Genomic DNA, 21,251 nt, shown 5'->3' on the forward strand with positions numbered 1-21,251 from the left:
GGTTTGACTGGGGAGGATTAATTGTGTTTGTGTGGAAGTTCGCCAAGCCGATGCACCGCCGTGAATCTGGAGTTCTGGACCCCTACAGGGACACGCACACATCCAGTAGACATCAAAGGGGGCTTCAGCCCCTGCCATTTTACCCGTCTGTAAAACAACTGCATTTCCAGACCACGAATGCAGCCTTTACTATGGTGAAAGAAACGCAAATGCCCTCCTCTCCTTTCCATGCCATGCCGGAAGGCAGCATTCGGGAGAATTGCTTTTTTCCCCCCGAAGTCTCCTGAACTTGAACGCAGCATTTTGCGTAGAAATCCATGTCGTATACACCGCATCTCCAGTAGCTAAAGAGTGCTGGGTTGCTCCCCGGAAATAGCTGATCTACAAGCTTCAGACACGTCGCAGCACGTCCATTTTCCACGCGATTAAAATACTGTCGAGGAAATCACGCAGATCATATAAGAAAACACAAAAACTGGTCCTATCATTTGGGCCCGATGACAAACGCGACTGTTCGCAACCAATACTAGACACAACAGTTAACAGACTGTGGAGGCGCGCAACAGAAAAATTCCCCAAGGCTAAGATCTTATTTTCCCAAATCTCTGTTCCGGAAGGCCTCCCCGTGGATACAGAAAACACCTTACGTGAGCTTAAAGGTATATTCAGTGATTTCACTTAATTCAAATATCACTTATTTTTTCTTATTTTTTGGATAATCCTCCCTACTATAAAGTGTGCTGACCATATAAGGAGTTCCTCCCTGTCCCCAGTGAGCCCCTGGGGTCAAAAAACCCTAGTTTCGGTTTGGGCTTTGGGTGGCAAAGCCTTCATCCAATCAGGATGAGAGGGGCCTTCCTCCAATCATGATCGAGTGGGGCGGGCATTGGTGCACGTGCTGTTGGTCTGTTGCACTTCCCCCCACTGTAGAGCATGCATGTGCACATTTTGTTACCGGGGCGGACTGGGTGGTTTTCCAAATCACCCAGATCACTGAATGCTCCTTTAATGCTTGCTACGCCCAATATCCCCATATCAGATCTGCCGGCCCAAAAAGGCCAGATTTCCTGGGAGCGAGAAACGGGTGCCAATATCTGGAAACTCTGGAAAGAGCACCGAATAACTACACTCTACCTTTCCATCATCCACTCATACATAAACAAATACTCAAGTCCAACGGATTGTGTTGTGAGCTTGTAGATCTGCTATTTTCGTCCAAAAGTGCCCTCTTACAGGGATTTCAGCCCCTGCCTCTCCAACACTCTCTGCACATCCCTGGACCCCTATACCGTGGTGGACAGGTAGTTCATTAAACCCCTGGCCTGCACTACGCGAGCGCCCCTCAATGTTGACCTTTCAGGTCTAAAATAGTTCCCAATTAGACTAGACCAGCAGCAGTACTACACACCACAGCACCCAGGGAAGCAGTGAAGAAGAACCACAGCTCCACTCCGGCACATCTTCTAAAATCTAAATGGTTTCTCTTAACATAAAAGTCTGGTTAGAAAAAATAAATAAAAATGGATAGACACCCACCATCACTTAGATAAACTGCCATCAAAGAAAAAAAATGTTTTAAACCTAGAAGATAACCAATAGAAGCCCCTGGTTGTTTCACTTTATCTCCACCCACCCTGCAACGCTAAACCAGTGGTTCCCAAAGTGGGGTCCAGGGACCCCCAGGGGTCCTTGAGGGAGTTACAGGGGGTCCCCAGCTGAATGATAGTTTGGAACCAAAGGGACCCTTATGGAATGTCTGTAACTCAGAGAGTGTACGAATGGAACCAAATGGACGGGGTCCATTTGGTTCCATTTGTACACTCTCTGAGTTAACGTTGATTTTACAATATAAATGTAGGTCTCAGAGATAGAAATGCCATTAAATGGGGGATCCGTAGCCTAATGCATGTCAAATCACGGCTAGAACCGTAAATATCTTCTCTTGGCATATCTTTTCAAATGGGGGTCCGCGGGCTGATGAGGAGTGTCAATTTGGGGGTCCTCGACATGAAAACGTTTGGGAACCACTGGTCTACATTTTAGGAAGAATATATAATGTTGACGTTCATGTTAGTGAGCAGCAGACGCTCAACGTCGCCCCTGGCGCTGGTTATAACCGGTACAGTCCTGGTTAGCACCGGAAACGGTCCTGGTTATCACCGGAACAGTCCCTTCACCTTCTTCTTCTTCGGTTTGGAGGGGGAGCTGGATGTTTCAGGGTCCGTCATCACCGGCACACTCTGCAGGGAACAAAGCAAAGTGGACAATTTGTTCCCGCCACTCTATACAGGGTTCCCACACATACTTACTTTTGATTTTTTGGCTTTTTCTGCCTTTTATTGATAGGTTGAAAGTAGACTGACAGAAAATGGTGAGAGAGGTGGGGGGGTGGGGGTGGGTGACACGCGGCAAAGGCCGTCGGGACCGGGAGTCGAACCCGCGGCACGCCGTCAGGCTGGCTTAGCAGCCTAGGTGCCCCGTCCGGGCCACACATACTTACTTACCAATGATTTTCCATAACATACATAATCAGGCTCTTACACCGGTATGCCATGTCCCCAAAACAGAGCAAAAGTGTCACATGACAAAAATAAGTAATAAATAGTTAGGCCGCTCTCAAGTTTTTATGAACAAAATCAATAGCCCAAAACTATGTATATCCATCCAAACATTTCCCAAAACATTTGATTAATTCATATACCACAGCGTCACACAAAAGCATTAAAAAAAAATAGCAGATCTGCAAGCTCAAAACACGGTGCGAAGCCACACGTTTTGAGCTTGTACATCTGCTACTTCTGCTTTTTTGAATCCTGGAAAGTCACAGTTTTGTTAGCTTACCGTTGATTTAGCTGTTACCGCGGCAGAAAGAATGATTCGTCTCTCCTAATCCAGGGCGCTCTCCGTGGTTTTGAACGGATCGATATACTAGCGCTTAATTTCTGCTCCTCATCCGTCTCTCCCGCTAAATATGAACGCTTTTTGGATCATATATCGTATAAATTAAAACGATAGCAATGTAAGCTAGCAATGTAAAGAGAACCTTTTTGAGCGGATTGTTTCCGGGTCGTGGGTTTCCGAGTAAAAGTGGCCATGTCTTTCCGGCACCCCAGAGCTCCTATTTTGAAGGACTTCCGGCACTGATCGTGTTAAAGGAGAGGTTTAAGCTAGAAGGCTTTCTTACCTACATTTGTAGTTGTTACGTCCCCACCAAAGAGGTCCAGGTGTTATTTTGTGCAAAAGCGCATTATTGGCTATTTCCCCTACCATAAGCCCTCAATGAATTGAATTGAATTGCATTGAATGGGGCATTGTGCTAATTCGCTTATTTCCTTCGCTCAAAAATCACTTTACTACTTATTTCGATGGAAATAAGTGAATTAGCACAAAAACCCAACCCCCATTGAGGGCTTATATTAGGGGAAATATCCGATAATGCACTTTTGCACAAAATAACACCTGGACCTCTTTGGTGGGGACGTAACAACTAAAAATAAGGTAAGAAAGCCCTCTAGCATGGACTTCTCCTTTAAAGTCTCTATTGTAGCAAAAACATAAGAGTAACTAAAATGAATTGGACAGCCTACTAAAATTTAGAAATGAGATCGCACAGGTGTCTGAATGTAATCTTTTTTTGATGAATTGTGCAGAACTACCATATGAGGTGTCCGACCAACAGAGACGGACATGGTTTTACCTGCTGTTGCGTGCCGAGCCAATGGTCCAAACCGTCTCCACTCTGACCTCTGGCTCCGTCGTCAGGCTCAGCACTCGCAGCCCACTCACCTAAAGTACGGAGGCGGATAATGGTGGAGGGCATTAGTGCACTGGTTCGTCGACTAAAACTAAGACGAATAATGTTCATCGACTACCTTTTTTCACTGACGAAAACTACATGGAAACTAAATGAAAACTAAGCTATGATGACTAAAACTATGACTAAATATATTGACAATTAGAGTGGTTGGATGGTAACTGCAAGGTTGCCTGTTCGAACCCCCCAGTTAGTGTCGAAGTGTCTTTGAGCAAGACACTGAACCCTGCTTGCTCCTGATGTTCTGGTTGGTGCCTTGCATGGTTTCCGCCGCCATCGGTGTATGAATGTGTGTGTGAATGGGTGAATTGATGCACAATCCATGTAAAGCGCCTTGGATAAAAGCCTATATAAATGCACCATTTACCATTTAAATAAAATAAATTTAAAGAAAAACGACTGTGTGAGTGAGTGCAGACAGTCTCTATAGAGCGTTTGGTGTGAGTTTGCACCCTTGTCTGTCACTGACAGTAGACGCTCAGCACGGGACTTCTGTCCCATAGTATTTGCAAACACACATGCAATGCATGCACACACAAACCTGCCCGTCCCCCCCCGAGTCTCAACCACAGAGCTGACAGATGAGGGTGTTGTGCATGTAAACCTGCGTCTGCATTATGCAAACGCACGGCGGGTGCAAAGGAAAACACGCCTTCGTTCATTAAAGCCCTCTCTTTCTGCGTTGCTTTTCTCTCTTTTTCTTTTCATGACGAGCTGACCTAGAAAAGGGCCGTGGACCGCCGTGTCGTCCTCCTGGGTGGGAGGGGCCACAGGGGGGGAGGAGCCTCCTCGCTGGTCGCGGCTCTCCTCCGACGGCTTGCGTTTGCGCGTGGCCGCCGCCGCGCTGCCACGGCCCACCACGGCACCGTAGAGGGCCTGGAGGTCGCCGACAAACCCGAAACCCACCTGGGGACTGGAACGCAGCGCGGGCAGAGTCTGAGAGATGGAGAGAGACAGAGAGAGAGAGTCTGGAAGTTAGCTGATTTTATTCAACGACAACTACAACTTAAACCCTCTAGTCTTGAAACGCATGAGTTGCAACTGTACCTAAGTATCTGTACAAAATAAAACCAAAACACCACAGTGAACGAACGAACACACACACACACACACACACACACACACACACACACACACACACACACACACACACACACACACACACACACACACACACACACACACACACACACACACACACACACACACACACACACACACACACACACACACACACACACACACACACACACATTTATTGGGGGTGGGGCAGGTTACTTTGCTTTATTTTATACTACAACATTTTAAAACAATTATAAACAATATTGACAATGTTGATTCTTTAGTTAGTGTCGTGGTTTGGAGCATTTGGGAATGAACTCGTCATCTGCCTCACTGTTAATTATGAAGACAATAGTTTATGCATGTAACTCCTATGACCACATGTACAGTATGTACTGTATGTATAACATATTTGACTTCATAAGGCCAATATATTTGCCACTGGAATATGTAAAATGAGAGTAGGGCTGTCAACCAGTGGTCCGGGGACCACTAGTGGTCCTTGAGGGGGTTCAAGGTGGTCCCCAGCTAAATGATGGAGAGTTGGTAACCACATGGACCCTGATAGATCTTTAACTCTTGAGAGCGTAAAATGAAACCAAATGGACCCGTATACGGGTTGACGACCAAATGGACCCGTATACGGGTCCATTTGGTTTCATATTACGCTCTCTAGAGTTAAATTACTGTTAAACATCTGCATTACTTAATTTACAAGAAGTCGACACAATGAGAGAATGTTATTTCGAATCACCACATCAATATGGCATGTACTGTAATTGTGGACAAAATATTAAAAGTTTTGGGACAGAGAGACTTAAATGTCATCAAATGGTGGTCCGTGGCTCAAATGCAGATAAAAGAATGGTCCATGGTATGAAAAGTAAACTACTGGAGTAGGGTGAGGAGAACCAGAAACAGGTTCTGCACCAGAAACTACGTCCGTCTGGAGCAGTGTTGTTTTTGGCAGCAAATTTTGATTTTAGTTTTAGTCATAGTCTCTTGAATAGTTTTAATTTAGTTTTAGTCACATTTTAGTCTTAGTGTTTAGTCTAGTTTTAGTCGACTAAATATCATAAGATTTTATTCGAATAAATCTTGATTTAGTCGAACAATATGTATTTTGGCGGGCCTTGATGCCGTCGTAATGACTTTTTTTTCACTTGCTGAAAATAGCCGATCTACAAGCCCACAACTCATCGCGCTGCGACACGTTGTGGGCTTGTAGATCTGCCATTTTCAGCATGCAACTAATTGTAAATGACTTATAGTGGATCTCTTGTCCACTAGTCCCTTCCTAACGTTTTAGTCTAGTTTTTATTTGTTGACGAAATTGTCAATATATTTCGTCAGTGGAAAAAGGTAGTCGACGACTAAAACTAAGACGAACAACGTCTTAGTTTTAGTCGACGAAATAAACACGGGTCTAGAGACAACACTAAGGGAACGCCGAGATCAGAAGGCCAGAGTGAATATGAAACGTGCACAGACAGCAGTGGTGGAAAAAAGTATTAGAAAAAAAAAAGTATTAATAATGCAATGTAAAACTATTCAGGAATTCAAAAATGTACTTGAGTAAAAGCACAAAAGTATTGGTGAATTTTGTATAAAATAAATCCTTTGAAAACACAAAGGCGATGATAATGCTGGAGGCAGTGTGGGGCGAAGAAAGCCCATCACTTTCACAGTGTGTCCCAAGTTGAAGGTATTTTGGAACAATATTGATAAATCACTGTGTTCAGAATCTAAAAATACAAATACCTCTGAATTTCATAACCTTGTACCTGGGCCACGTTGAATGTCTGAACCAGACGAGAGACACAAAGCTACTGCAGGTGCTCCTGGCAGCCAGCAAAAAGTCAGTTACTAGATTAAGATGGGTAAACCCAATCCCTCCCACAATGGACGATTGGCATGGGATAGTCCTGGATATTTTCAAATTGAAAAGATTAACATACCCCGGGCCTAAGAACTAGAATAGACAAATTCTACCAAATTTGGAACAACTGGATAGTGGATAATACATATTGCCCCACTGAGAGCAGACTTTGTGTGATCTCACTGGTCTTAATGCCTGCATTATGTTCACTGTAAACATGGTTTAAGGCACCCTTCCTCCTCTTTTGGTCACCAGTCTTCTTTTTGTTCACCTCAGTCAGCAACATTGTAAATACTTTCGTTTCCTTTTATTGTCACTGTTTCTCCATTTTCCTTTTCTCTCTCTCTCGTGTCTCTCTCGGGTGGAAACCTCACATGTTCAAACAACAGTTTACACAGGATTCAAATTAAAAAAATCACACCCGTGTGAAGTGAAAGTCTAACTCGTGTTGATTTGGTGATGTAATGGTGATGTAAAACAAGCGGTGCCAACACAAACATTAAACGCCATTAACAATAAAGAGACAATATGACATAATGAGTTACATTATGACATACATTTTCCCTTCATTGTCAATGGCGTTTACAAAACAAACATTGAACTAAAGACAAACATTAAACCTGCATCCCTCAAAAAGCATCAAAAGTAGCAGATCTACAAGCTCATACGGGAAAAACAACAACAACACAAAACGTTCAAATATGTAGATTGAGAGGTTTCTGCCCGACAGCAACATACAGTAATTACATGACATCCAAGCTAACGTGCAGAACAAGAGCCGCGCCAAAGCATCGGGTATCACTCCCAGCCCCACAGTGCCCGGCCGGCAGCCTTTCGGGGCGTGTTTGTTTGACGGCCCCGTGCCCACCCGGCTGGGAAGTCACATGGGCGAGGTGTGTGATACGACCTGCCGAGGGACGGCGTTTCGGCCGATAAGGCGCCGTAATCAAACGCCACGCTGTTGGCACAGCCGACCACAGGTTCCACCGGGCAAACAGGAACAACGCAACGGGAGGCAGGATTAGGAAGGGCGTGTGCGAACGGACACGTGCACGCCATGTCCACATGTATGGTGTACGCACGTGCGCACACACACACACAGGCGCACACGCCGTCTCTCACTCTCAACCACATAGCTGACAGATAAGGGTGCGTGTAAACTCATGCGACATTATGCGAACGCACGGCCAACATATAGAAAAACACACCTCATTCACTAAAGCCCTCTCTCTATCTCGCTCTTTTTTTCAAGAAACGGAGAGGACAAACTCTCCAAATTAGCTCCTCAAATATTGACCGGCCGGGAGGGGGGATAGAAATCGGTGGTCTCTCTCGGCGCTGGCTTGTCAGAGCCGAGGGGGCTCCAGAGCACACGTCGGTCAGGTTTCGAGGTTTTCACGTTGATTTATTTTTTGCTATTTGTTTGTTTAAATATCGTAAAAAATAAATGTATGCTCTGGTTTGGAGCCTTAGTTCTCCTTTGGGCACAGAGGGACTAATGTGCTCCGAGGGAAGGGGTGGAGGGGAGGGGAGGGAGAGAGAGAGAGAGAAAGGTTGGTGGAAAAGCCAACGTTCCTTATCCTCCCCCCCCCCCCCCCCCACACTTGTGCCCCCTCCCCACCCCCACCCTCACTTAAGATTATATGGCCTGAAACTTTGAGCTCAATTTGTCATCCCACCGTCCTATAAATCAAAAGCAAGCCACCTTCGAATCTGTGAAATGTATTCTCGCCTTTTGTCGTCCATCTGTCTCCGTTGAGACGGCCACAGTTTAGCTTGTACCACTTTGAACAATGTGTTCTATTGAAATCAAATGCATGATCATTACTTTTAGTCACTTAATAAACCATCATATAATACCAGTAAGACGCCTAAAAGGCAAGAAAGTGACCGCAGGGCTACTTAATATCCAAATCCAACAGATAAACAAGTGCCTATATGAAGTGTCGTCAGTGTCTATATGAATACTCAAATGTGCTTTACATGGCAGGGCATGAGAAAACAAATAAAACAACTTTATTAGGGGGGAAAACACCAAGACAAAGGAATAAAATCAAAAACTGTGGAATGAACTAGCTGGGGAGTGCATTTCACATGCGGAGTTGGGGTAGACCATTGTCTGACCACGGACTTTCACGCTTGCTGCTACGCATCGAGGACAGCTTGACAGCTTTGTGCTGTGGTGAAATCACCGCGAGCCTCCGGTGTCCATTATATGATGGAGACATGTCCATCATATAATATAATATACGTCTGTTGACATTTTGCCCCAGAATATGGATGGAAAGGGTCCATGTGGTTAAAGACCTTGCGCTGCATCTGCAAGAGAGTTATAGCCAAGTGTCGATAAGAGATGCAGTCATTGTTTTGCCTAGTCTGCACCCATGTGAAGGAATGCTAACAAGAGGCCAATATAAAAGAAAAGTAAGATGGAGTACAAAGTGAACGGCTGCGGGTCAACAACCTCCCGTCTGGGTTTCTCCACCCAAGTTCAACGCACTCCTGGAACTTCCCTCTGACCTGACCGTCTCTAACCCCCCCCCCCCCCCCCCACCTGAAGGCCACGCCTTTCCCCTCGTCTCTCCGTCAGCAGACAGAGACAGACGTCTGGCAGTCAGCGGTGTCTGACATGGGCTGGTGGGGCATGGGGGCGGTTTATCACAAAGACACACATTAACCACTTCAGCCTACAGGGTCACAATGCGTAGCATCGCAACGCTTTGTGAGCTTGTAAATCTGCTACTTTCGAAAGATTTGAAAACTTGTGAAATAGGACATTCACAATGAGTATTTTCCACTTACGTATACCGGTAGTAAAAGTAAATTTTGAATTCCAAAAATAGCAGATCTACAAGCTCACAATGCGTTGCGATACAGCTTAAGTGGCTAATGTATGTTATTGTTTAGTAATAAAATCTGAAATTCTGAATGTAAAAAGTAACTAGTAACTTAAGTTTTCAAATAATTGTGTAGTGGAGTAAAAGGGCAATATTTTTCCTCAGAGATGTAGTGGAGTTGTGGAAGTAAACGTATTGAAAAATGGAAATACTCCACCAAGGTAAAAACGAAATACCTCAAAGTTGTACTTAAGTCAATGTACTTTACACCACTGGACTGGTACAAGGAATAAACATAGCACGGACCTCCTGTCTGATACTACTCTGGTTGAAGATGGGGTCGACTGTGTTTACACTGTATATTTAGCTGTCAATGGTTATTTTCTTGTGAGTGGATCAAACCTGTAACCTCCAGATATGAGGACAGTGGGACACCTTTTTCTCACACACACACACACACACACACACACACACACACAGCTCATAGCGCGCCACCGAGTGGCGCGCTACGAGCTTGTAGATCTGCTATACACACACACACACACACACACACACTCACTCACACTCACACTCACACTCACACTCACACACACACACACACACACACACACACACACACACACACACACACACACACACACACACACACACACACACACACACAGAGCATTTAGCAGACGCTCTTAATCCAGAGCGAGTTACAGTAAGCAAGGTGAACGCATACATAAATGGTAAATGGTAAATGGTGCATTTATATAGCGCCTTTATCCAAGGCGCTTTACATAGATTGTGCATCAATTCACCCATTCACACACACATTCATACACCGATGGCGGCAGAAACCATGCAAGGCACTAGCCAGCACATTGGGAGCAATTTGGGGTTCAGTGTCTTGCTCAAGGACACTTCGACACTAACTCTGGGGGAGCCCGGGTTCGAACAGGCAACCTTGCGGTTACGATCCAGCCACTCTACCCCTGAGCCACCGCCGCCCCATCAAATGCATCAAATGCATAGACAGTGCAGCGCCTACTGTAATCTAGGATGATAGGAGGTTTAGGAACCACACGCGCACACACACACACACACACACACACACACACACACGCACGCACACACAGAATTGCTGTTAAAAACCACAATGTCACTCACAACCGCCGTTACTAATCTGTCTGTAATGACAGGACGATGTCATTTTGTAACAGTTTTTGGCCGTACAGCCGTATTACAATTAGTGGCAGCGGTGGCCGAACGGATAGCGGCGCGGTCTAGATACCGGAAGGTTCCCAGTTCGAATCAGCCGTCCGACACGTTAAAATTACCACCGCTGAAATGCCCTTGAACAAGGCATCAACCACTACGATGAAATGTGTTCTATGAGCAGGGCCTGGCTGGAAACAAGTTCTTGAGCTTAGCCCAGATACCCTGGGTAAATATAGATTTCATTTCATTTCATTTCATTTCATTTCATTTCATTTCACAATCAATTGTAAGTGTTCTTGAAGTGGTGTAATGGTTCAAAACTTCAAAAATACTAACAGCTCACTCACTAAAAGCACAAAACAGACGCACGCACAGCCTGGCGGCAGGTCTAAGGCAAAACAAACAGAGGCAGGTGAAGTCTTAACCGTGCTTTGGGGAAATCGAATCTCACAGAGAGTGTTACATTTCAACCATAAATCTGTCCTCACATCGCCTGTCGTCTGCCTGCCTACCTCTCCTCTCTCTCTCTCTCTCTCTCTCTCTCTCTCTATCCTCTTCTCCCGGATAGTTGTGCCAACACAACTTGTTATTCCAACGCATTGGTCACCATTAACCTACAGTATCGTGTATATGTGTGCAAAACTGCAATTCCAATTCCAATTTAAACGCCTTCTAAAACCTAACATAAGGTTTTCTGAAAATGTTCAAATTCTTATTAAAACAATACAAATCACACTCGTGTGAAGTGAGGGGCGCTCTTATCATCATTACATCACATTCCGTGCTCAGCCAATCAAATCATCACAAATGTCATTCCGGCCAATCACTTTTGCCGTCTTCACGTTTCTGCCCTCACTTTTAATCCTCAATATGTACTTTGCTCAGCCAATCAAATCATCGCTATGGGGTGATCAGCCAATCAAATCATCGTGTGTGTGTGTGTGTGTACAAACAGCCAAAGCTGGGCATATGGGGGCTAGCGCCCCTCGAAAAGTAAAGTGAGGGGCGCTCTTATCATACATAATCACACAATCAAATCATCACATTCTGTGGTACACACAGACACACAAAGCTGCCTGGGCATAGGAGGGGCTGACACCCCTAAAAAAAAGTTCCTATATGAGACACAGAGGTGTATGAGACACAGAGGTGTATGAGACACAGAGGTAGCTCCCGGCATGAAAAGGTAAAACAACGTAGAGTTACACCAGGTCTAAATGGGCTGGAAATTGAGCGACACTGCGGACTGCATCATCATCGGTTTAAAGTCCGCTTTCCAGGCACCACTGGGTTGGACTGGATTCTCGATATGGCTTTCTTCCACCAGGAACGGTCCATGGTCACCTCATGGTTGATGCCGAGTGCTTTCATGTCAGCCAACACTGTCATCTGCCAGGTTTTCTTAGGCCGGCCACTGGGTCTTGTGTCCCCTCTAATATAATCGACATCACCTTCTTCACCCAATCGCTCTCCTCCTGCGATGGTACGTGCCCGTACCATCGCAGTCTGCCTCTCCTCACCACATCCACTTACAGTATGGCCTCCACTCCCATCCTCTGTCCCAGCTCTGCACTGGTCTTTCTCTCCCTCAGTGACACACACACACACCACACATCCATCTGATCATCCTCTCATCTCTGCTCTGTTCAGCTTCTCTTCATGCTCCACCCTCAGGGCCCATGTCTCACTTCCATACAGTTGGAGGCCATCGATATTGTCCTTTTCTTTTTACTGAGGTTTGCGTGATCTGTGCAAAAGGACAGTTAATCCATTTTGGGCGGGAACCCCTTTTGGTGTTTTAAACATTGTTATAATTTAGCTATTGAAAAATAGCAGATCTACAAGCTCATAGCGCGCCACCGAGTGGCGCGCTATGAGCTTGTAGGTCTGCTATTTTTGAAAAATCGTGAAAATATTTATTTCAGAAAACTGGAGGATTTAGAAGGATTTTTTAAAATTTTGAGGTCAGGCCTAAATGGGTCAAATGATAAGGGACAATATCGGTGGCACCCAACTGTACGTCATGCCACTTCTGATGCAGGCAGAGTACACTTGACCTTTCATCTTCAGGAACGGGGGCTTGAGAAATGGCAGTCAGGAGTTCCCTGAACTTCCCGACTGCCTTCCGTACTGCCTGCCTGCGTACATGTGCTTACTACTGCATACGCATGGCCATCCTGTTCATGACCTGCCAGGCTGTGGACTATTGAATTATTTTTGATATTTGTCTTGCGGGACGCCACATTCGCCCCCCTTTCAGACCCCAGGTAGTGACTGACTACGCTCCCGAGGGATGCATGATGGAGGGCCGAGATGACAGAGGAAGGGAAGGGCGAGGGTGAGTGAGCAGGAGAGAGAGAGAGAGAGCGCCAGGCCACAGCAGCCTAAATTACAGGGCCGGGCCCTGGGGACGACCCTGTGGAAAGTGTGCGCAACGAACGAACAGCAGGGAAGCGGCGAGATGGGAGACCAACGGAAAGACAGAGGACGAGACAGAGAGGGAGAGGGATGCTGCGGGGACGACCCGTGTGCTTTCCCATAATCTTTTTGATGCCGCTCCCCCCCCCTCCCCTCCACACCACCACAAAAACAACGTGAGCTGAGATGGCTATTAGGGCATTAAATGGCTATCAGTTAAGGATGATTACTGGGGCCTTGAAGGGCCTGGTGCTCAATTACAGCAGAGTGCCTCACCAGCACCACCCCTATCCCCCCCAAAAGGCACATGCCCACCCCCACCTCCCACTCCCTGCAAGGGGGATAGGTGGAAGTACAGTAGCAACCTGAAGCCGCTATAAATCGACATAAGCCATCAAGACCTGAGGCGGATTACGAAAATGTCTTCTAATTCCCGACAGTTTTCTGAAAAACTTGTGTTGCTATATCAGTGGTTCTCAAACCTTTTCATGTCAAGGACCCCCAAAATGATATGTATTTTGCGGCGGACCCCCCCCTCATCTCAGAATATTTTGTTCCAGGGACCTCCAGAAGCAAAGATTCGAGTGAAAGATGTTTACTTGAAAACAAATATAAAGAAGTATTAAGAGTAAAGCCTGACCGGTACCATCGATGTGCATGTCATTATCCTTATATACAATTGAAAACATGTCCCCAAAAGCACGCACAGGAACAAAAGGCACCAGCTACTACGTCACTGACACGCTGCAACACGCTGCAACACACACTGCAACAACACACTAACACGACACAGTCTTACCCTCCGCGTCGATCCACGGCTATCTCCTCATGTCGCGCCGCACGCCCACAGTCAACAACACCCGCGTAAAAACTGTCATTGCACTGCCACTACAGCCGCCTCCCGTCCACACTCACAAACAACATCAATATCAATAATAAACACAAACACGCCACAAGCACCGACACCCCCGCCTAATTTGTTGCCAGGTCTATGAAAACAAGCCCAGAAAAAATGCCATTCAACACGCTACTTACAACTCGCTTACAATTCGCGGACCTGGCAACACTGCATCCTGTTTTCCCATTGGCTACGGTTGCTACAACACGCATTTGCACTGCATCTTGGGAGCAACACAGCTTAATGTAGGGGTCACCGATTGCTGTGCTACATCCCCCTCATGTCCTCACCACCCCGTTCGGCTACACCACACACACTCACCTACACAATTCTCCACATGCAACACAGGGCCCTTATTGGCTAGCCCCCTCACATGGCGATCCCCACGCAACAAAACACAGCCAGCCACACACACACACACCCACCCACACACACACACACAACGTCCACGTTCGGAAATATCGCACTGAGCGCACTGTGCAAACCTGGCGTGGTACAAGCGGGACAAACCGACGCGCAAATATCGACACGAACAACAACAACAACACTACACGCACACGCGCGCGCTGCAACAACACACAGCTACGTCCAGTGTGTGTGTGTGTGTGTGTGTGCGTGCGTGCGTGCGCGGGGGGGAATTTGGATCGCCTCGCGATGCAGCGAAAATGCCACTACACTACACAGGGCTCGACAGTGCGACTAGGTACTCGCATTTGCGCCTTACAACATCACCGTGCCAGTTGTAACATTCACTTTGTACCACCGGTGCGACTACACAATCCGAACTTTAAAGCTACAACTTGCGCAGTTTACATCCACAAGAATGTGTCACTCTCTCGGTTCTGCACCGCTGCTGGAGAAGTATAGCACTGTCGCAGGCAGCGCCACTAATCCCCCCCCCCCCCCCCACACACACCCCAGAGACGGAGGAGAGAGAAGAGAGCGAGAGAGACAGAGAGCACACACGTGAGTCCTGCAAATTATATTGACCCAATATTAATTTGTACAACCTAGCAAACCATAAGATATCATGCTTTGGAGAATAGGCTGGTCTCTCTTTTTACAAGACATAAGCCATTGCATACAGCTTCTCAACCCTTTTAAATTTCAAGGACCCCCATAACTCTGAGAGTAAAACCAAATGGACCCATAAGAGTCCCATTTGATTCCATTTGTACAGTATCACAGTTAAACGTTATAACAGAGTCCATTTGGTTCCATTTGTACACTCTCAGAGTTACAGACCTGTAGGGTCCACTTGGTTCCATTTGTACACTCTCAGAGTTACAGACCTATAATGGGTCCATTTGGAACCCCCTCAAGGAACCATGAGGGTCCCTGGATCACACCTTTGACAGCCACTGCTTTAAATCTATACATAACTAATATAGAGCATATTTGATCCATTTATTGTTATGGATAAGAACAACAACACTACACGCGCGCGCGCGCACGCGCTGCAACACAAAACAGCTGCATACAACGCGTGTCACTGTGGACTTCTGTATCTGTGGACTTCTGTATCGCAACGCGGGGCAACGCAACTCTGGGATGAGCGGGCCGAAGGCCCGCGAAATTCTAGTAGTAGAACATAGCAGATAGTAGATGTATGCCAAGTATGGCTAGAGAGCCTCTCTGATTTGCATGTTGCGTGTCTCCTTCGATGCCAATATATGGAGATCCCCGGATTCCCCGAACTCCCCCAAAACTGACTGGTCGAAACACTTGCACATATATGGAGGTCCCCAAACTCTCTTAAGCTGATTGGTTGAAAAAGTGCCATTAGGACCGTGACAGTATCTATGACGTATTTATGGTGTATGTACTCCATATTTGGGCATGGTTTCAACCTGATCTGACAACATTGACTTCATGCCTGATTTTACACTCGGTTGCATGCTGAATCCACAAGCTCACAACGAGTTGTGAGCTTGTAGATCTGCTATTTTCAGAGCGCAACACCCGAGCACAACCATCATAAAATGACTTGTCTTTTATTATTTCTAATGGATCTCTTCTCCACCAGTAACATTTTAGCCTAGTTTTTAATTGTCAATATATTTAGTCTTACTCATCATAGCTTAGTTTTTTATTTAGTTTTCAGGAGTCAGTCAGTGAAAAAAGGTAGTCGACGAACATTTTTTTTGTCAGACGAAATCAACCGCCGTTTCTCAACAGCTGCATGTTTCCGCTGCCTTCCGCTTCTTGTTCCCGTCCAGCTTGATGGGCTTATCGGGGAACTCGATCCCGTACGGCTCCTCCTCGGCAGCGAGCCGCTTGAGAGCGCCGCGCGCGGCCACCAGGAACGCCTGCTCCACGTTGGTGGCCTCCTTGGCGCTGGTCTCCACGTAAGGGATGTCGTTCTTGCTCTGGCACCAGGCCTGCGCCCGCTGGGCGGTCACGCGCCTCTCCGCGACCAGGTCCGTCTTGTTGCCCAGCACCACGAAGGGGAAGCTGTCGGCGTCCCGCGGGCTGGCCTGGACCAGGAACTCGTCCATCCAGCTCTCCAGGTGCGCAAAGGTCTTTGGCTCCGTCACGTCGAACGCCAGCACGCAGCAGTCCGCCCCGCGGTAGAACGCCAGGCCCAGGGACTGGAAGCGCTCTTGCCCGGCCGTGTCCCAGATCTGCATGGCGACCGCTCTGTCGTCCACCGTGAGCTCCTTCGTCAGGAAGTCTGCGCCGATCGTGGCTTTGTACTGGTTGCTGAACTTGCGTCTCACGTACTGGTTCATCAGGGAGGTCTTTCCGACCCCGGAGTCTCCGAGGACGATGGCCTTAAGAAGTACTTTCTTCCTGGACTCCATTGTGTTTCGACTGGATGAAGCTCCTGTTGTTGGTGTTGTGGTGGGGAAATGGACTTTACCTCTAGCCTGGTTGGATGTTAACAAAAGCTCTGTGTCTGCCTTGTCTTGGGGGATAAAATAACACTACCAGCTACACTATTCTAAATAGATAAACTAAACCAAGCTAATTGAATAGCTAAGCTATCCACACCGACCACCACTACAGACTATTAGGACGCCGTTCACTGAAAACTGGCTATGTTTTGGGTTTTATTTGGACCAGACTGTGGCCACAGTCATTGATGACATGACGCCAGTGTGGAACTTCATATTTGGGCAAGACATTGATACTCTGGCCACTCACGGCCACTCTGTGACTCAGACATGACCATACAAACAAACCCGATACACCCATATATAGGCATAACATGGAGATCTGGTTGTCCAGAGCGACAGATCCGACCGCTATGCCCATACATGGACATGAGCATTATGTGGGCCGACAAACTTCAAACTCACTCCAAAGGACTCGAGGGAGTGCGGTGGCTGCCATCGAGTTGTTCGGATATGCGGTTTTCCAGAACCACCGAACTGACCGATATGTCCATATAGGTAGACAGACAGATATCTTCATATATGGGCACAGAAGGGACACAGACGGGTATGACAAGGCCCCGACACTATGTCTCAGGCATATCGGTTGGATCTGCAGTATGGCGGTGAGGACCACCTACCTAGCGGCCGCCCGAACCTCTACTAACTCCATATTTGTAGCCTGGTTTCCAGCCCATAGACCCCACCCACTCGACTGAGCGCACTTAAGGCTCTCAGAGTCTGACAATCAGGCTACCATATTTGGGCAAGGTTTCAGCCTGATCGGTGGCCATTGATCTATATTTTATTAAGTTCAAGTTGCCTTTGTCCCTCTGTCTGTTTCTCTAACTGTCTGTCTGTACAGACGGTGCATATTGCATAGTTGTAATGCCTGACATCACAGCACGCAAAACTGGCTTGTGCGAGCCCGGGCCAGACAGACAGACAGACAGAAGGACACTCTTCTACACAGCTCTCCTCCAAGGAGCCACGCTATAGAAACACTGCGTCACTGTGCTCAAATGGAAACACAGGCACCGTTTTCCTTGATCTTAACAATACAAGTCATGCACCAGGATGCCATGAGGTGGCCAAGGCTGAATGGGTAGAGAGGCCGTCTGGACAACAGAAGGTCCCGGGTTCGAATCCCTGAGCACAAGACGGGTACCTAACTGTTCATTTCCAACGCAAGCCTGAACATGTTAAAAAGAAAAGACACACATTAAGAGTCTCTTTTCCCCACGGCCCATGTGACAAGGCCTCCCCGTCGTACCACGTTTGGGTCTCGGTCCACAAGATGAGAAACGTCGTCTTATGAGTCCATTCTGCCTGCCTGCAGGGATCACAGTGCCCGAGTGTTGTTTGACCCCTCCCCCCCCTGGTCCCCGAGCCCCGCCCACTTCCCACCCGGGCCCTGAATTCCTCAGGTGTGTGTGATAAAGACACTCTCAGTCCCTGTTTAACGTGTGAGACAGTAGTGGAAAAAAGTACTCACATTTGTTACTTAACGTAAAAGTATCAATAGTGCAATGTAGAAATACTCTGTTACAAGTCAAAGATCCAGAATTAAACATTTACTTGTATTGATACTTTAAATATAGGGTGGCTTTTGCATCCCAAAACGCAGTTTATAGTTAAGGGACGCAATAACGACCTCTGCATCCACAGGATGCACTACTGTACTGTTTTTAATTCTAGTTTATTTTGCTAGCTTTAGTTATAATAATCATTTCTTCTTCTGTTTTCTACGTGAATATAACCACATTATAACCATATAAACTGAAATGGTAGTTAAATGCTGCAATTTGTAAAAATGGCAAAATATGACTCCTAACGTTGAAGTGGGACTCATAAAATGTCCCTGGGATCTCATCTAAAAGACCATCCCTGCATCCTGGGACTCATTACATTGAAAACCTATTATTTACATCACTGTAAAAAGTACTCATTATGGAGAATGTTTTCCCGTTTTCACACATTATCATTATGTATAAAATCAACTGTCAAAAAAGCCGATCTACAAGCTCACAATGCGCCGCATCGCGGACATCCCCCGCAGCATCAAGACAAAAAGGAAAACAGAGAAGCGAAAAGAAAACAAAACAAAGAGTTGCATGCTATTTCTGGTGATGCTGTGTGCACGTGCATGTGAGTGTGTGAGTGTGTGTGTGTGCGCGACTGCGCGTATATGCGAGTGTGTGAGTGTGTGCGCGCATACATGTGTGTGTGTGCGTCAATCAAGATACTCAAAACAGAAAAGGCTCAGGGACAACAAGGCCCATGTTGACAATTCCACAAAACAACGAGGCGAAAAACCCCACATCTGTAGGACAGAGGTTCCCAAACGTTTTCATGTCAAGGACCCCCAAAATGATACTCATTAGCCTGCGGACCCCCCCATTTGAAAATATATGTCAAGGACCCCCATAAGAGAAGAATTTGATGGCTCTAGCAGTGATTCTCAACCATTTTCATTTCAAGGGCCCCCGGGGTTTGACCTGAATTAGGTTAATTATCGTATCGTTAGCTGCCGTTCGTTAGCATAACAGTTGACTGTTAGGTTATGTCAATGTGGGACAGTGGCCGTGGCCATTTTGAAGATGCGCACGCATCCACTTGTACTCTATTGGCTGCTTTCAAAGGCTTGTATCTCCAAATCGCGCAATGAATGTCGTTTGTGGTGAAAACAAGGTTTTTCAATGGCCAACAGCAGGCGCTGTGATACTCGCGGTCTGGTTTTTCCACCACCGACCGAGAGAACAACAACCGGTCAAGACACCACACTAGGGCTGGGGCGGTATGGGACTTTTGTTACAACGGTTATTGTCGGCCCCCATACCGCCGGTATGGCGGTATGGGGGCCAACAAGAACCACAAGAGTTACAGAACCATAAGGGTCCATTTAGCTGGGGACCCCCTGGACCTCCCTCAAGGACCCCACTTTGGGAACAAAAACTATTACAAATTCTCTTCATGGATCTCTCATAGTCTCTTCAACTGTCAAGTAGAGTCAGTGTACTGTTTACTCTACTCTCTGCAACTGTCAAGTAGAGTCAGTGTACTGTTTTCTCTACTCTCTGCAACTGTCAAGTAGAGTCAGTGTACCGTTTTGGGAGGGAGAGAAAAGCAAATGGACAAAACACAACCCGTATGCAGTGGTGGAAAAAGTAGTCACAATTTTTATTATAACTTGAGTAAAAGTATAAATATTACTCTGTTACTAGTAAAAGTCTGGAATTCAAAATCTATTTGAGTAACAGTACAAAAGTATTGGCATCAAAATGTACTTAAAGTACCAAAAGTACTCATTATATGCAGAATGTCCCGTTTCAAGTTTTCAAATACCCCAAAAATGTAAAAGTACATAAAAATTGTACTTAACCCATTTTGGGCGGGAACCCCTTTGTGTTAGCATTATGTTATGCTTTAGCTATTGAAAAATAGCAGATCTACAAGCTCATAGCGCGCCACCGAGTGGCGCGCTACGAGCTTGTAGGTCTGCTATTTTTGAAAAATCGAAGAACGACTGCCATAGGAAAATAGCTTTTTCAGAAAACTGTCAGAATGTAGAAGACATTTTTAGAATCTGATCTCAGGTCAAAATGGATTAAGTACAGTACTTGAGTTAAGTTACTTAGTGACTTTACTGGCCGTATGTTGTTATTCTAAGACTGTTGTGTAGTTGCTGTGGAGCTGTCAAGAGGCCATCAACCCAAACCCTGGATTAGAGACTTTCTCCCTTTAAACCGGTGACAGTTGCATTTTGCTGATGACAAGTGGAATACTACAGTATTTTGGTCTCCGGCCCGCCGGCCCGGCTCGGGGCTGCTGCAGCACGGCTGCACGCTCCGCTCGGCCAAACACAGCCTGTCAGCACCCGAAAACCCCAAATCCCTGCGTCAGTCACCGCACACGCACGCCACGCCACGCACGCACTCACACACTCCTGAGCATATGCAAATGTGGCGTTCTGCACTCTGCAGTGGTGGAAAAAGTACTCACATTTTTAACTTGGTAAAAGTATCAAAACTGCAATGTAGAAATACTGTTACAACTTAAGTAAAAGTCCCATTTTACAAGTTTTCAGTTTCTAGATCGGCTATTTTCAAATGGCCGAAATGTATATAGGGCTGAAGTGGGTAATGTATGTTTCAAGAGTCAAAATCTACAAAGTAACCAGTAACTAAAGTTTTCAAATAATTGTAGTGGAGTAAAAGTATAATATTTGCCTCTGAGATGTAGTAGAAATAAAAGAACAAAAAAA

The 21,251-nt window shown here is 46.3% G+C and overlaps 2 protein-coding genes across 5 annotated transcripts in view; both read right to left on the minus strand.

Moving 5' to 3' along the window:
- LOC306917240 (uncharacterized protein) overlaps positions 1-21,251 on the minus strand; it is a 50,206-nt gene that overhangs the window by 19,569 nt on the left and 9,386 nt on the right. For all 4 annotated transcript variants that reach the window (XM_079495380.1, XM_079495377.1, XM_079495379.1 and 1 more), the window contains exons 7-9: positions 4,534-4,750; positions 3,698-3,786; positions 2,178-2,240 (exon numbers count right to left, since the gene is read on the minus strand). In XM_079495380.1, the coding sequence (XP_079351506.1) occupies positions 2,178-2,240; positions 3,698-3,786; positions 4,534-4,750 (369 nt within the window). The remainder of the gene's footprint in view (positions 1-2,177; positions 2,241-3,697; positions 3,787-4,533; positions 4,751-21,251) is intronic.
- On the minus strand, positions 16,283-16,915 carry LOC306917242 (ras-related protein rab7-like; the record flags this gene model as incomplete). The annotated part of the gene is made up of 1 exon (XM_079495381.1): positions 16,283-16,915. The coding sequence occupies one exon, from the start codon at positions 16,913-16,915 to the stop codon at positions 16,283-16,285; it is 633 nt and encodes a 210-aa protein (XP_079351507.1).

Source organism: Electrona antarctica (assembly GCF_951216825.1).
Source record: "Electrona antarctica genome assembly, chromosome: 24".
Taxonomy (NCBI): Eukaryota; Metazoa; Chordata; class Actinopteri; order Myctophiformes; family Myctophidae; genus Electrona; species Electrona antarctica.